At 33.9% G+C, this 17,368-nt stretch overlaps 1 protein-coding gene across 25 annotated transcripts in view; it reads left to right on the top strand.

The window, feature by feature from the left end:
* The window catches only part of ROBO2 (roundabout guidance receptor 2), a 1,674,316-nt gene that overhangs the window by 1,594,852 nt on the left and 62,096 nt on the right, over positions 1 to 17,368 (top strand). For all 25 annotated transcript variants that reach the window (XM_021071393.1, XM_021071387.1, XM_021071400.1 and 22 more), the window contains 3 exons: positions 595 to 826; positions 4,247 to 4,371; positions 6,876 to 7,047. In XM_021071393.1, the coding sequence (XP_020927052.1) occupies positions 595 to 826; positions 4,247 to 4,371; positions 6,876 to 7,047 (529 nt within the window). The remainder of the gene's footprint in view (positions 1 to 594; positions 827 to 4,246; positions 4,372 to 6,875; positions 7,048 to 17,368) is intronic.

The raw sequence follows: 17,368 nt of genomic DNA, 5'->3' as shown, positions 1-17,368 counted from the left end.
CATTTATATCATGCACATATGTTTATTTGTTATCAATGTAACCTGCCCATTGTCTGAGTGACTATTAGATGACTCTCATCTTCCACCTGAACGTTAAGCACCGTGAGGCCAGGGACTGACTACTTTCATTCTTCACTTTTATTCTCGGCATTTAGCAGAATAACTGGCACCTATTAGTAGGAACTCAAAAGAGTGTTTTAAGTGAGTGAAGCTATTAGTGAATGAACAAGGAATGAGAAAAGGAGATTCCTGACAATTATCACACTACACATAAAAACACAAAAATGGGAATTGTTAAATACGAAAAAATAGACAAGCAGATGAGCATTGACGCTAGAAAGAATGGCAGGTCTAGACCTTGATAGGCTTTTATGCTAATCCAAAGAATTTGAATTATTAAGTATCTTATGTACTATGAAGTATTTTCAGCAGGAAAGAGAGCTGTTCCACTTTTCCTTTTGGAAATAACAACTTAAGAGCCATGTGGACGCAGAACTGGAAGAGGATATTAAAAGTGGGGAGATGTGTTTGAAAGCCATGGCATCATTCAGATACTTCAATTTGGTTTCAAAAGTGTTTTCCTTTGTTTTTTAGGTTGATCGTCAACCCCAGTTTATTCAAGGCTACCGAGTGATGTACCGTCAGACTTCAGGCCTACAGGCTACTTCAACATGGCAAAATTTAGACGCCAAAGTCCCCACTGAGCGAAGCGCTGTCTTAGCCAATCTGAAAAAGGGAGTGACTTATGAAATTAAAGTTCGGCCATATTTTAATGAGTTCCAAGGAATGGATAGTGAATCTAAAACAGTTCGTACTACTGAAGAAGGTCAGTATTCTGATTTCTAATATATACCAAACTTAAACCATAATTAAATCAATTTCTGTTGAAGTTCTAGTCACCATCTTTAAAAGGGTAGCAAAAGGGAATCTAAAAGTGAATCCAGGAAGTGTCATTTCCCCCTTTAATTCTGAGAATGCCATAGAATCTAACAACTCAGAAAAATGACATTCAAGTGATTTGAAATTTTCTTAAAGCATTCACTTAAATCTTGTTTGTAAGTACACTGGAATTTGATTATAATGTTTTCCTTTTTTTTTTTTTTTTTTTTTTACACACGGATTTAGCTCATTTGACTTCATTACAGGAAACCCAAGTGCACAGGCCACTCTTTGTCACTTCCCCCTTTTTGGTATAGTAAAGCACCATATTTTCTTTTATAATTCTCCTTCCCTGTGAAGTCTGATTCATAATTTCTAATCTGAAGTCCACTTGCATGTCTGTAGTGGCATTCTTCTCAGGGAATGCTCCCTCTCCCTTTCCCCTTTGTAAATTTTCTTGCCTGTACATACTTTAAAGTCAATCTGTGATAGACATGAAATTAATGTAGATCTCAACCAGTCCATTTTCTCGTGTCTCCTTCACTAGAGCATCATCAAAAGTATGGAAAGTTAGATACCAAATATAATAAATTTCCCCCTTCTGTGCCTTTCTGCTAACTTTATGTACACTGCCCCAGGAAAGAGCCTTTTTTCTAAACACATTTTATATAAATAGATATAAGAGCAGCCTTAAAAAAAATGTGTGTAGGTTGTTCATGCTAACATGTAAACATTCATGTTTGACCAAGGAGCTTTTAAATTATACACATCATATAAGAAGTAACACAGGGAAATGTTATCTTCACAGTTTACAGTGTGATACACTGACATGGGTGTGTATTTTTAAAGGCATTACCTTTAGGATTTCTAACAAAAAATACTGAAATACTGAAAACTAATAATAATATTTTCATCCCCCATTAAATTTTATATTGAAAATGTATAGAATCAGTGAGTACAGTGAGTAAATTTAATGCAGAATGCTACATTTGAAGCTTACTTCCAAAAATCAATGTCCCTGCAGTTAGACTTTTCCTTTGAATTAGATGTTTGTTGCCATTCGGTATATGCTCATCTCCAATTTCTGTGGCCTTCTAAAGAGAACAAATGGAACTCAGCGGGGCTGTGTCTAGGAACGATGAGTGGGTTCTTTCACATCTGTAGAAAGAAGCTGAGCACTGGAATAACTGAGCTGTCAGGAAACAGGCATGGCCTGCTTGCCAAGCCATCAATAAGGCAAAGGAGAAACCAGTTCTCCAAAGTGTCACTTTTCAATGAAGTTCACTTAATAACGACAAAACTGGTAGGCAAACAAGTGAATTTATATCATTGAGCCATATTTTGGAGCCATGTTAACATAGAGATAAATAATAAAGAGCAGTATTGTGGTAACATGTCTCTGTGTTTTATACTCAATGCAAAGAGGACCGTACCTCAGTGAAATATGCCATGACAGATTTATCAAACTTGGGAAACTTTATTGATAGACTTTTAAGATACCTTTTATGATTGAAGTATACACGTTTTCGAAGACCTAAAATAAACTATGTAGAGTTATGAAAGCATTAATCTTGATTGTAAGTACACTTTCATATCGCAGAATTCTTTGAATTTTGTTTTCAATGTTAATGCTTTGACTTTTTCAACCTTTGGTTTAAACTCAGAGATTTACTGAGAATTGGTAAGTTTTCTGGCAAAATTAGTATGACTTAGTTCTCATATACATGGGGTGGAAGATGGTACACTCTAATATCATGAATTCTTTCTTATTCATCTTTTCTCAGTACGATTTTAATTAGTTATAGGAGAAACCATAAAGGAAGAGAACTATAGGACATTAAAATTTGTCCATCTCACATTTGACCTAACATGAACTCCTTTCATTCATATCTTCAGAGTTCCTTGCCCATCAGTATAAAATGTTTTAAATCTTAAATTATGGATCAGTTAATAACAGTCTATTAGTTTTTCTCAATATGAAAACAGAAGTGTCCTTTTTCTGTGGCTAAAATGTATTGCTGTGTTTCTCTTTTTATGTATTAAATGCAAACCAAAACAAAAAGATTGTCAATAATGCTATCACTCAGGAATTATAATTAACTAATGAAAATTTTGGAATGCATACTTTCAGAATATTTTTGATAGAAGTGTTTTTTGCTTTTCTTTTCAGAAAGGGAGCTATAGGGTCAAAAGAAGAATCAAAATTCTAGAAGGAGGCATACCTGGGTTCAAATTCTCCCTTGTAGTTTGACTTAGATCAATCTTTCTCAATAGCTTCTTTTTTCTTTTTTATTCTGAGTCCTCATGGATACTAGTCAGGTTCATTTCCGCAGAGCCACGATGCGAACTCCCGCCTTCTGTTTTCTTACCTGTTAGACTGAGATAAGAGTTGTTTTGGAGTTCCCGTTGTGGCTCAGTGGTTAACAAATCTGACTAGGAAACATGAGGTTGCAGGTTTAATCCCTGGCCTCTTTCAGTGGGTTAAGGATCTGGCGTTGCCATGGACTGTGGTGTAGGTTGCAAACATGGCTCGGATCCCAAGTTGCTGTGGCTCTGGCGTAGTCTGGCAGCTACAGCTCCAATTCGACCCTTAGCCTGGGAACCTCCATATGTCATGGGTGTAGCCCTCAAAAGACAAAAAAAAAAAAAAAGTTGTTTTTATTTCCTGAGATTATTGTGCATATTAAACCTGACACTTACCTCAGTTCTAGGCATGTAGCAAATACTCTTTTGAATGTTATCTGACTGGTGTCCGTGAGGATGCAGGTTTGATCCCTGGCCTCACTCAGTGGGTTAAGGACCCAGTGTTGCTGTGAGCTCTGGTGTAAGCCAGAAGCTGTAGCTCCAATTTGACCCCTAGCCTGGGAACCTCCACATGCCGTGGGTGTGGTCCTAAAAAAAAAACCAAAAACCAAAAACCAAAAAAACATTATATTTAAAGGATTTTTTTTCTTTTTTTTTTTTTTTTTTTTTGCTATTTCTTAGGCCGCTCCCGCGGCATATGGAGGTCCCCAGGCTAGGGGTCGAATCAGAGCTGTAGCCACCGGCCTACGCCAGAGCCACAGCAGTGCGGGATCCGAGCTGCGTCTACAACCTACACCACAGCTCACGGCAACGCCGGATCGTTAGCCCACTGAGCAAGAGCAGGGACCGAACCCTCAACCTCATGGTTCCTAGTCAGATTCATTAACCACTGCGCCACGATGGGAACTCCTATTTAAAGGATTTTTTAAAACCATCACTGTTAATGCAGAACTACTGGAAACCAAACCCTGCCGCATCTTGTCCTCATATTTGTGTTCCGTAAGCAGTGTTAATGCACACCCAGACTTACAGTTTGTGTTCATTCTGCTCACTTCCTCCGCAGCCCCAAGTGCCCCACCACAATCTGTCACCGTGCTGACAGTTGGAAGCCACAATAGCACAAGTATTAGTGTTTCCTGGGATCCTCCTCCTCCAGATCATCAGAATGGAATTATCCAAGAATACAAGGTAGGGCCTGGATGAAGAAAGAAAGTTCACGGGCAGAAGTTCCCAGGGAAATCTCAGGGTCACCGGAATGAGGAACATTTCTAGTGGCCCCCTTACTGAGTTTGAGTGTACTGTCATTTTTTATATCTTTGTGTGCCAGATAAAGGAGCAAATGCATTCTACGTAGAACCTAATGCAAGGTCATGGATAACACAAGATAACTCAGTGGGACAAGTCAACTATAATGATGCAGTGTTTTTTTGTATAATGTGATTGCAGAACTTCAGAGATTATGAGGGATGGGATACAGGGTGGATGGTGAAGCCCTACCCCAGAAAGTGCCTTTATCTTTCTTGTTGGATTCTGTGTAATGGGCCTCAGAGCAGCTATTTTTAAACTGTATTCTCATAAAAGATGCTTCAGGGGGTTAAAAGTTGGGAGGGGTTAGGAGTGTGGGCAGTACCGGCTCCCACCTTAAATTCTGCATTTATCAAGTTATTGAGATTCTATGGAATATTTCACTTGGAAAAAGGGAGCTATTGAAAAAAACAAATTTTGAAAAAGTCTCATTTTCAATTGATGAATTTGTTACTATTTAGAAACAGTATATATATCCGTTGTTTTTTCACCATTATTTGAGAGACATTGTTTAAGGGACATAAGTTGTCTAACTTTGAGAAAGAAGATTCTGATTAATTGTGATGTGATTAGACCATGTGGGAGAGTAAAACACCTCATTAAACCTTGTAAAAATTCAAAACTATGGTGTTTTCCTGTTAATAAATGTTTATAGAATTCTGGCAAAAACATACTGAGTAGATCTATTAGAAAAGAAAACTAGACATGCCACCTCACTCCAGGAATTCATATTTGGTGGGTGAAATTAGGTTAAATAATTTCACTCAAAACATTGTTATTTCTAAAAAAAGAAATGAGAAATTTAAAATAGATTTTTTAAGGTGTTCCCATCATGGTACAGCAGAAATGAATCTGACTAGGAACCATGAAGTTTCGGGTTCAATCCCTGGCCTTGCTCAGTGAGTTAAAGATCTGGCATTGCCATGTGGCTGTGGCGTAGGCCAGCAGCTGTAGCTCCGATTTGACCTCTAGCCTGGGAACTTCCATATGCTGCAGGTGCGGCCCTGAAAAGCAAAAATAAAATGAAATAAAATAGAATTTTAACTTAATGGTTAAGTCACTGAAGCAAATGGACTAAATTTACATAAATCTGTATCTTAAAATTATTCCTATCACATTATATATAAATGTGAATAAGAAAATAAGAATAACTGCCTTTACAGTAACATACTAATTCTGAAATTTTATAAGTGTTAGGACACATTATTTTAAAATCAAATATTTATATATCCTGGGGTGAGTGTTTTGATAAGGTTAGAATTTTACTTTTCTATCACCTAGGACAAAATATCATCAACTTCCATTTATTTAAATATTGGTTTTTTCCCACAACATAATAATTTTTCATAAGTTGTACATTTTCTTACTTATGTAAGATTGTCCTATTTTGGTAAAAATGCATATATTTGGTAAAGGCTAAATATTCCTCCATTACTAACTTGGGTTTCATAGACTAAATAGAAGTAATCTACAATTCAACAACATTATTTTAAAGAAAAATTTTCAGGAACTTACCTGTTTTAGAAACAAATCATATGTGTTCCTACTTAATGTGTCCCCATGTAGATTATAAATACTATATAATATAATATAAATAAGTATACACTTTTTATTAACACATTTTACAGTAACAGATTTCCATATCCCAGAAAGAAGTATGACTTAAAATTTGCCATTTATTGGAAGTACAAGCCTAGCATCCCTCACATCCATATTTAAAGACTTCCTATCACTTTGTTCTCATGCATGTTTATGTGTGTGTAGATATGTTTTGATCAATATTAAGATTTATTACCATCAGTGTAAATATTGGCTTTAATTTTATCTCAGTCAATACCTATAACTTTAGTCAATTAATCTTGTTAACTACTTATGTATAAGTTAATATTTTCTTGAATGAAATATAAATTATTTTGATGTATACCTATATACCTTGGATACTACAACTAATAATCACCATATTTTTAATAGATTATATGTATAATAAATCTTGATAAATAAATTAAGCAGAGGAATATATGTGTTTTAATCTATACCTAAAGGCTGTTTGCAACCAAGGACCACTTTCTAGGCTTTGCAAAGATATTAAGGGAATCATTGTACTGTGAGCAGTTTGATGGTGAAATATAAAGGAATGCTTCATAATTTTAGCTTCTTTTATGGTTCTTTTTTCAATACACACACTTGTACACCTGAGCACATACATATATATCATATGTATGTTCAGCAGAAATTAGGCTTAAGAAAATGTCATTTACAGATATTTTAATAAGCCTAGAAAATAGAAAATAGATTGGTCTCTATTAAAGAATCAATCATAATTAGATCATTTTATATTCTCTTATATAATTTTATATTCTTTTGTTATTCACTTTACATTTATATAGATCTGGTGTCTGGGGAATGAAACACGATTCCACATCAATAAAACTGTGGATGCAGCCATTCGATCTGTAATAATTGGTGGATTGTTCCCTGGTATTCAGTACCGGGTAGAGGTTGCAGCTAGTACCAGCGCAGGAGTTGGAGTAAAAAGTGAGCCACAGCCGATAATAATTGGTGAGTACCAATCTATACAGGCTGTGCTTTAGAATCAGTCAACTGGGATCAAGATAGATTATTTTTTGGAATCTACCATTGCAACAGTTGATATGTGGTAAATGAGTGATGAGATGTACACGTCACTTAGACAATGGTTAACTGACTAGAGTTTCTAACAAAAATGCTTAGCAATTGCTTGTGTTCTTAAGATTTCCACAAACTTTTTAATCAATAGCACTATTTGTAATTTTGATGCCATTGAAATACAATAGGAAATGAGACATTTACTGAAGAAAGCTCATTATGTTTCAAATCTATATGCGTCCTCTTAGCCAAAAAAATGTCACAAATTAACCAGAAACAGGCCAAAAGAAACTATGTAATCCAAATATACTATCCCAAAGAAGAAATCCCTTTTGAATCTACTATCATTATTACAGAAAATTGCTCCCTATCACCATGAATTATGTTTGACTTTTCTTGAAATATACATAAATAGAATCATACAGAATATAATATTTTGTATCTGGCTCCTTTCACTGACCATAATGTTTTTTAGATTCTCCTGTATATGTATTATGCAATTCATGTGTTTTATCTCTGGGAAGTTTTCAGTTGTGTGAATGTATCATATTTTGTTTCTCTCTTTTTCTCTTGAGAGAGTGTATAAGTTTTTTTTGGTTTTTTTTTTGTTTTTTTTTTTGAGGACATATGTTTCTATTTATTTTTGAGAAATACCTAGAAGTGGAATTTCTGGGTAATAGCACCGATGTAGTTTGACTTTATAAGACACTCTAAATTTTTTTTTAAATTGTATAATTTTATACTCTCACTAAGTCTCACCAGTTTTTCTACCTTCTCACTAGCATTTGATGTTGCCATCTGTAAATTTAGCTATTCCAGTGAGTGTAAAAGTACCTCATTGTCATTTTAACTTTAATTTTCTTCGATTACTAATGATGTTGAACAACTTCACATGTGTTCATTGGCCATTCACATATTTTCTTTTGTAAAATTTCCAAGTGTTTGCCTTTTTAAAATGATGTTGTTTGGAGTTCCCCCTGTGGCATAGTGGGTTAATGATCTGGCTTGTCTCTATGGAGGCACCAGTTTAATTCCTGGGCCCAGTCCCTGGCCTGGTGCAGTGGGCTATGAATCCAGCTGCAGCTGTGGCATATCCAGCTGGGATTTGATCCCCGGCCTGGTAACTTCCATTTGCTGCAGGAGCAGCCAAAAGAAAAAAAATGGTGTCATTTTTTCATGATACTGATAAAGAGGTGTTATTTGTGCATTTTCAATATAAATTCTCTGTCATATATTGCATTGCAAATATTTTCTCCTAATCAATGGCTTTCCTGTTCCTTTTCTTATTCTTTTTCTTTTCTTCTTTCTCTCTCTTTTTTTTTTTTGCTTCTTAGGGCTGCATCGGCAGCATATGGAGGTTCCCAAGCTAGGGGTCGAATCACAGCCGGCCTACCCAACAGCCACAGCAACACAAGATCCAAGCCGAGTCTGTGACCTTCACCACAGCTCACAACAGTGCCGGATCCTTTAACCCACTGAGTGAGGCCAGGGGTCGAACCTGTGTCCTCATGGATACCAGTCAGATTTGTTTCTGCTGAGCTACAGCAGTAACTCCCCTGTTCCTTTTCTTAATAGTGTCTTTTGATGAGCAAAAGTTTTAAATTTACATGATCTATAATTTATCAGAATTTTCTTTTGTGTTTAGTATTTTCTTAGAAACCATGTCCTACCTCTAGATAGCAAAGGTATTGTCTTCCAGAAGCTTTTTATATAGATTTAGCTTTCATGCTTAGGTCTATAATTCAACTTAAAATAATTGCATGTAGTTTGAGGGTTGAGGCTTATTTGTTTCTATTTGTATATCAAAATGCATAGGCACTTGTCACTGAAAAAAAACTTGCTTTCCAGAAGTTAACTATATTTGTGTGGTATTTGTTCCTGGGTTCCCTATATTCTTCCATTTCTTTATATATCTATCAACATGCTAAACCACACTATCTTGATTACTACAGCCTGTAGAAATTCTGGAAATCAGGTAATGTGAATACTCCATGATTTTCTTCTCCAAAGTTTTTTTTTTGTTTGTTTGTTTGTTTTTTTCTTTCTTTCTTTTTTCTTTTTGTCTTTTTGCTATTTCTTTGGGCCGCTTCCGCGGCATATGGAGGTTCCCAGGCTAGGGGTCAAATCGCTGCTATAGCCGCTGGCCAGAGCCACAGCAACACGGGATCCGAGCCGCGTCTGCGACTTACACCACAGCTCACGGCAACGCCGGATCGTTAACCCACTGAGCAAGGGCAGGGACCGAACCCATAACCTCATGGTTCCTAGTCAGATTCATTAACCACTGCGCCATGACGGGAACTCCCTCTTCTCCAAAGTTGTTTTGGATATTACAGAACTTTTGCTTTTCCATGTACTTTTCAAGTCAGCTTGTCAGTTCTACAAAATTATGTTGAAATTGTGATTGAAAACATGGTGAATCTATACATAAAATTGGACAAATTAAACATTTTAATAGTCAGTCTTTCTCTTTTGGAACATGATGTACCTCTCTATTGTTTATTTTTATTTTCTTTCAACAGTATTTTGTAGTTTTCAGTTATGGTCTTAACACATGTTTTGTTAAGCTTTCTCCTGAGCATTTAATGTTTTTTACACTATTATAAGTGGATTTATAAAATTCCTTTATCCAACTATTTTATGTTATATATGAATTTAACCTTATGTATTGCTTTTTTATCTTAGGAGCTTACTAAAACTTCACTCATTTATTTTAATAACTGCAAAATGCTTTTCCCAATTGTATTCAGATAATCATCTATTTTCTTCTTATTTGTGTCAGTATGGTAAAATTCTATTGAATAGTTTCAAAGGTTAATAAATCCTGCATTCCTGGGATCAATCCCATTTGGTCAGGATGTATTATGTTTTTTACAGATATTAATGGATTTGATATACATATATGTATATGTATAATATCATGAGGGATATTGAGTGATGGTTTTCTTCCAATGACTTTGTCAAGTTTTGGAACCAGAGTGTCTAACTTTACAAAATGGTTTGGGAAGTATTCTTTCCTCCTTTATATTCAGTAAGACTTTTTGTAGGCCTGGTGTTATTTCTTCTTTAAATACTTCTAGAATTCAGTGCTAATGTCTGTGTTTAGAGTTTTCTTTATGAATTATTTTTATTGTTATGAATTTATATTTTTGCAGATTTTTTTTCTTCTCTGTTGATTGTGGTAAATGGATTTTTGGTGTTTGGTATTTTGAATTTGTCTAATCCATCCAAATTGTTGAATTTATTATCACTTGTTCATTTGCAATATCTCCTTATTTGTAAAATCTTTAATTGTAATGTTTGCTGGATGAGTAGCAGTGCCATTGCTTTTGTTCTTAAATACTGTGGATTTATGTTCTCTCTCTTTCTTCTCTCCTTTTTCATTTCCCCCTACCCTCTCTATTTCCTCTAATTTTAATCTTGATAAAGATTTATCAGTTTTGTTAATTCTTTCAAAGTATGCACTTTTTATTTTATTTTTTTATCTTTTTGCCATTTCTTGGGCCACTCCCACAGCATATGGAGGTTCCCGGGCTAGGGGTCTAATCGGAGCCGAAGCCACCAGCCTACCCCAGAGCCACAGCAACGCGGGATCCGAGCCGCGTCTGCAACCAACCTACACCACAACTCACGGCAATGCCAGATCCTTAACCCACTGAGCAAGGCCAGGGACCAAACCCGCAACCTTATGGTTCCTAGTCGGATTCGTTAACCACTGCGCCACGACGGGAGCTCCCACTTTTGATTTGTTATTTATTTCCTTTCTAACTAATGAATTTCTGATTTTTTTTCTTCAGCTTACTTTTATGTTGCTTATTTTTTTTTTTTTTTTGGTTTTTTGTTTAGTTTTGTTTTTGATCATGCCTGCAGCATGCAGAAGTTCCCAGGCCAGGGATCAAACCTGTGTCACAGCAGTGACCCAAGCCACAGTAGTGAAAACACTAGATCTTTGACTGCTAGGCTACCAGGGAACTCAACTTTTATGTTGCTTCTTAAAATAGAAACATATCAATGATTTGGACCTTTCTTCTTTGCTATTATGAATATTCAAAGTTATAAATTTTACTGTAAGCAGTTCTTCAGCTGAATCTTGTACTTGATATGTTGTGTTTCCATTTATCATAAAATTGAAAACACTTTTCACTTTCCCTGAAAAATTTTGTCTTTTTGCAGAAGTTATTTTGAAGTGTGTTAATTAAATTTCCAAATCTTTTGTGATTTTTCTAGATAGCTTTTATTGCTGATTTCTACTTCAATTCTACTAAGACCAGAGAATGTATTTTGTGTGAGTTTAGCCTTTTAAATATGGAAACTTATTTTATGGCCCAGAATTTTGTCTTAGTGAATGTTCTCTGTGTCTTTAAAACATACATTTACTTTTATTTTTCCGTTTTGGAATGGAATGTTCTATAAATGTCAGATCAAATCAATTGGTAGTGCTATTCATATCCTTAGTGATTTTCTATTTATGTATTCTTTTAATAAGAAAAGAGTGGAAATGTATTATAATTATAGATTTGTATATTTCTCCTTTTTGTTTAAATGGTTTTGTTTCATATATTTTACTACTCTGTTTTAACTGAATACCTTTTAGGATTATTTAGCTTCTTAACTAACTTACCCTTTATCTATCATTATAAATTGCCTCACTTTATTTCCTAGTAGATTCTTTCCTCTTGAGCTTACTCTGTCTGATGTTAGTACAGCCTTTTAGTGTTTGCATTTTGTGGTTTTTCCATCCTTTGATTTTAACCCCCGTATGTCTATATTTAATGTATATTTCTATTACGTAAATTGCATATTGTTAGGCTTTATTTTTTATCCAATATGACAATCTTTGCCTTTTATTTGGAGTGTTAATTTTCTTTAATGTAATATTTATTGATGTTTTGGAGCTTAAATTACCCTTTGCTATTTACTTTTTATCTGACTTTGTTGCTATCTTCCTAATTTCTTGATTTCTTTTCAATGAAAAAAATAACTCTCTGTATTATATTTTATGGTCAGTATTGGATTATTAGGTATACCTCTTTTTGAAATGTTTACTATAGGATTAGCTTATAATATAAGGATCACAGAAAATACAATTCCATTTTCCTCCCTCTCAAGCTTTTTGCTATCGTTAAATCTGACTTCTACACATGTAATAAAAACAAGTATACGAACTAAAGTATTATTATTGGCTTTAAACAATCAACTATCTTTCAAATAAATTAAAATTAAGAAAAATACTTTATGTTACTCATCTTTTTCTGGTATTCTGTTCCTTAAACTGAATTTCTGCAGGCTCCCTGAGTTTTTACTAATCTCTTTAACTCAGGAATAGTATTCAACTATGTTTGGGCTCCCCTTCACTGCATCGCATTTTAGAAATTGTCTCAATAGAAAGCTACAAATATAATAAAATTCCCCTTGTTTATTTCCCTGTCCTCATAACCCTGCCCTTTTGTTTCACATATTTTGGTTAGTCTTTTACTTGCTTATGGTTGGTTTGCATATCCCACTGCTATTATTTCCTCATGGGCAAAAGTGGAAGTATCTAGTGACTTATTCAACTTATACATTTTCCTGTTCTAGAATTTCCATTTGTTCTCTTTTACATTTTCAGTTTCCCTCTGAAATCTCCCTATGTTCATTCCTTATGTTTCTTTTAATTTAAATTCATAAACATATTGTAATAGCTGCTTTAAAGTCCTTTTCTCCTAGTTTCAAAATCCAGATCATCTCATGGTCTGTTTCTATTGATTACTGTTCCTCTTGATCTTGGGTTATCTTTTCCTCATTTTTGTTGTTGTTGTTATTGTTTTCACATGCCTGGTAATTTTTTACTATATAATGGATGTTGCAGATGACTTACTGTACAATTTCATGATCTCCTGAAGAGCGTTGTTTTTTTGTTTGTTTGTTTGTTTGTTTTCAGAGACAGTTATGTTACTGGTTGATTAATTTTGATCTTGCAGTGTTTGGCTTTTACATTTTCTTAGTATTGGCTATTTATGTTTTGACCATATTCTTTTTTTTTTTTTAACCATATTCTTAAGACAAAACCTCAGTTTGATTTTTACTTCTAAAGGACATGGTGCTTCCAGACTTTCAGTGAAAAAAGCCTAATATGTCCGTCTGGTTCCCCTAACCTGATGGAATTTAATATTCAAACACAATCTTCTCTGCAGTGGACATCAGCTGAAAAGTCTGTTCTGCCTCTTTAGTCTTTTACCTTTCGGTTTTCACCAGATCCTTGAAATTACCTTTCTGCATGCACAAGTCAGTGTTCACCCGAGGATCAAGGGAGAATTTATAGACAGATTTAAGAACATCACTCTCCCGTGGTTTCCTCTTTCTTATGGTTTCTCCTTCAATTTTCAGTCACACTGGCAGCTCTGAATGCTATCATTTAATATCTTCTATCAATAAGATTGAGACTTTTCAGCTTGGGTTCTAGTCCTCTAGCACTGCCTGGATTATGCTAAGGAGGCAGAAAGCCTCATAAATGCCAATTTTTTTCTTGCCTGGTTTTATGCTTTCAAGAGGCGTATATCTTAAGTTTTCCCTGCTTTTGTTTGTCTGTCTTCATCTTTTAAAAATATTCAGCATACTGCTAAATTCTGTAAAATTGTTTCTTTTACAAAGTACTTATTGTATAAGAAGAAAGTTAACATTTAGTCATAATGTTAGAATTTTTTAGATTCTCCAAGTATTCTTTATTTTATGTATTAAAAGCCTTTAAAAAGTTATAGTAGTATTAACTTTTCTTTAAATTGCCTTCCTTTTCTTAATTAGTCATACAGACTGAATTAATTTCTTAACCTGAGGGAAACCTATAATCTTACCCTTTTGAGATTTTCTAAAATAAATTGGAATAAGAAATACAAGTACACCCAAAAATATTTAATGGATACATTACATATATGTCTATGTATATGTATGTGTGTGTGTACTTATTTCTGTGTGTTTTCTAAATAATATTTAGAATGTTTATGTTATTTAGAAATAGGCTATCAGTATTTTGCTTAAAAAAACAAAACAAACATGTTTGAAAGGTGTAGTTTTCTATGAGAATGCCTAGATAAACAAAGCTTTTTTTCACTATCTCTCTAGCATATATATGGAAAAGATTGACTTAGTGTAGTTTTTCTAAATCAAAAATTAGGAAGATTACCAATTACCTATATTTCCCTTTCAGGTTTTCTTTTTCCTATTATCTTTGGTAATAAATATAATTCTCAAGCATGAGAAAGTTGGTTGGTTTTGCCTTTGGTTTTGATTTTCATTTGTAGTGACTTTTTGTTTCACAGTATTGGGGGGATTTATTGCATTGGGGAACAAGTAAAAAAAATGTAAGAATACCGTTTCCCCAAGCTCATGTCATGATAGTTAAGAAATGAACAATTGTGTAGTAACTTAAAATAATATTAACTTAGATTATTTTAAATCAAATGGAAAGTTTTGCTTAACTCATATCATTTTTTAAAAACTGTTTAGGTGGATTGTATCTTTTAGTTTGTTTATGTGTCATACAATTTTTCAAATTTTTCTGTGAAATAAAAAATAATATTTCTATCTTCTTTTTAGGCAGTTAGAATACACGGTATCCAAGATGTAATTATAGAAAACAGAACTGTACCACTTGAAATAAACACACACACAACAGGCAAATTTCAATTTGAAAAGGCTATCTGTCCTCAAGAGATTTATTTCTTTTTAATATCTACTGTTGTACTGAAGAAGCTTTTAATTGTTTCTTTAATTACTCCTGCATATCTACCTTAACATCTTGTCTGATAACCTTATCTACACAACTGTTATTCCTTAGTTAAAAAGTGATTTAGTAATGGCTAATCTCCTTTCCTCTTTCAATTTACACTTTCTCTATTGTCGCTTCAGTACTGGAAATAGCACTTGAAGTGGCCCAAGACCACTCACTTCCCCTTTGCTTTAATTAAATCATGTATTGGCATTTGCTGTAATTTATGGATGATAATATTAGGGTTTTTTAATGCCAGTCAATGTACTGTTTCATTTATTCCTTCTCAGTATAGCTTTTATTCCAGAGAGTTACATTAAGGGATCATCAATTAAAATATTATACAAATATGATAAACAGCCTTACACAGGCTGAAAAGTATTATTGTCCTCTTGTCTACAGTTTCTACTGGTAAGGTGACTTTTGCATTAAAATGTCCATAATTTTATATTGTTGCAGCTACACACACACATGTGCAACTAAATACATTTAAATACATAAGCATCAAATATCACATCATGTAACAAACTTACATTAACTTAAAATTCTCAGTAATCTTGCTTAATAACACACCTATTGTTTCTTTAATCATTTGGCCATTTCATGCTTACCTTACATAGTTGATAATAATATGTGGAACAGCTGCAAACTTTCATAGTAATAGGTACAATTGAATCTGATGTGTCTAATTAATTTTTAGTCCAACAAATTAGTTTTGTTCTTCATTACTCTCCAATGGGAGGAAGACATTATATTTCATTATATTTTTTTTGTCCGTAAGAACAATGAAGCGTTACAGGTCACACACATCCCTTGTCTGTGCTCTAATTAGTCCAGCTGACAACGTTGTTTCAAAAATGCCAGCAGCACAAAAAATAGTAATACACCTTGGGTAACACAAATATTCCACTATATTAAATATGATACTTTATGGATCTTTACACAAAAGAAGGAAAATTTTTCTTTTCTCTTTGTGCTATAAGGTGTTTTCTTTTTAGTAACTACTAATGTTTAGCAAATCACCAGGTGTGTGTCTGTCTCATATTGAAAATATGAGCTCATTTTAAATACATTTTGACTATGTTTTTATGTATAATAATTAAGAGCAGATAGATTAGGAAGAATGAACCAGATTTACTGTGTAAGTGTAGCTGGTTTTTAAATCTGGAATTTAACACAAAAGTCGTTTCAGGAATGGAATATTAGTCTGTGTAAAAAAATACTAGCAGCTATAGCAAACAAGTGGGCATTCTGATTGGCTTAACAAAATGAAAGTTTCTTTCTTATTCATAGTCCAGTCTAATATGGGTCAGCTGAATGGAGGAGGGGATATCTACTGTGTAAAGTTTTCTATGGAACTTGGATTCTTCCAGTCAGTGACTCTACCATCTCTTAGAGGGTTGGCATCCTGCAACAGATCCCTTGTTTCTCTCCAACACATTGGGAAGAGAGAGTGTGTCAAGTATTTTCACAGTGATATATGGGTCAGGTCCAGAAATAATATGCATCTGCCAGTATACAATTTGGTCAATATTCAGTCACTTTATTGCACTCAGCTACAAGGAAAACTAGGAAATATATGCTAATTTTCTGCCCTGGAAGAAAGGTGAAACCATTGTAAATAAGTTACCTGTGGTTTGCAGGACTCTTCACATCTTGATAATTTACAACTTATATTCCTACCTGAGTGGCTCTTAAAGTCTTTGCCATACTTACATGGGCTGTAATTTTGAGTCACAAATTATTGTTCCTATTAACCTCTTTACATCCATCATTTCAATTACTCCTCCCAAATATATGAAATAGGCAATACTCTTACCAACTAACAGAAAAAGAGGTTCAAAGAAATTGTGCCCTACATAAGCTCACTGGTTACTTAGCAGTAAGTGGCACAGATGATATTCAAGTGTGGAACTTCAAAGATCTTGCTTTCCTTAATATATTACAGTGCCATGATAACTAAAACAATGAAAATCACGCATTCCTTCAAAGTGATATGCTGAAATCCACCATTTATATTTTGCTTATGGTTTTTTAAACTGTTTAGTCACTAATGAGATATGATATTGACATAAGAAATCATTTAATTCCCAGTGTCTGAATTCATTAATCTGTTAAGTAAATACCTAAATCTTTGCTCTTTAGTGATATTAGGAGTCCATGAATTTTAAACCCGTTTAAAAGTGTTGATTGAGATTTTCTTTATTATTTCTGAGAGGTCTACATTGTCAGAAACATGAGTACTTCTGGAATAAACTTAGTCCAGATTCATTTAAATGTATGTTTTTATTATGTAGACTTTAGAATTAATTTTTAAGTTGTTTTTTAGCCAACTTTGAAGTGGATATTCAAATTAGTTTCAGATACTCTAGGGGAATGTAGGAATGTTATCTTTTTGTGACACTTGAGATACTAATCTCTGTGAAAGATGTTTACATAATTGTCGTTGTTTAATAAAGTGAAGGATTTTTGATCAAAATACATTCTTTGGTAGATTATTAAGGGAATTTT

Source organism: Sus scrofa, chromosome 13, assembly GCF_000003025.6.
Source record: "Sus scrofa isolate TJ Tabasco breed Duroc chromosome 13, Sscrofa11.1, whole genome shotgun sequence".
NCBI lineage: Eukaryota > Metazoa > Chordata > Mammalia > Artiodactyla > Suidae > Sus > Sus scrofa.
This window is presented reverse-complemented; position numbering and strand designations above follow the sequence as displayed.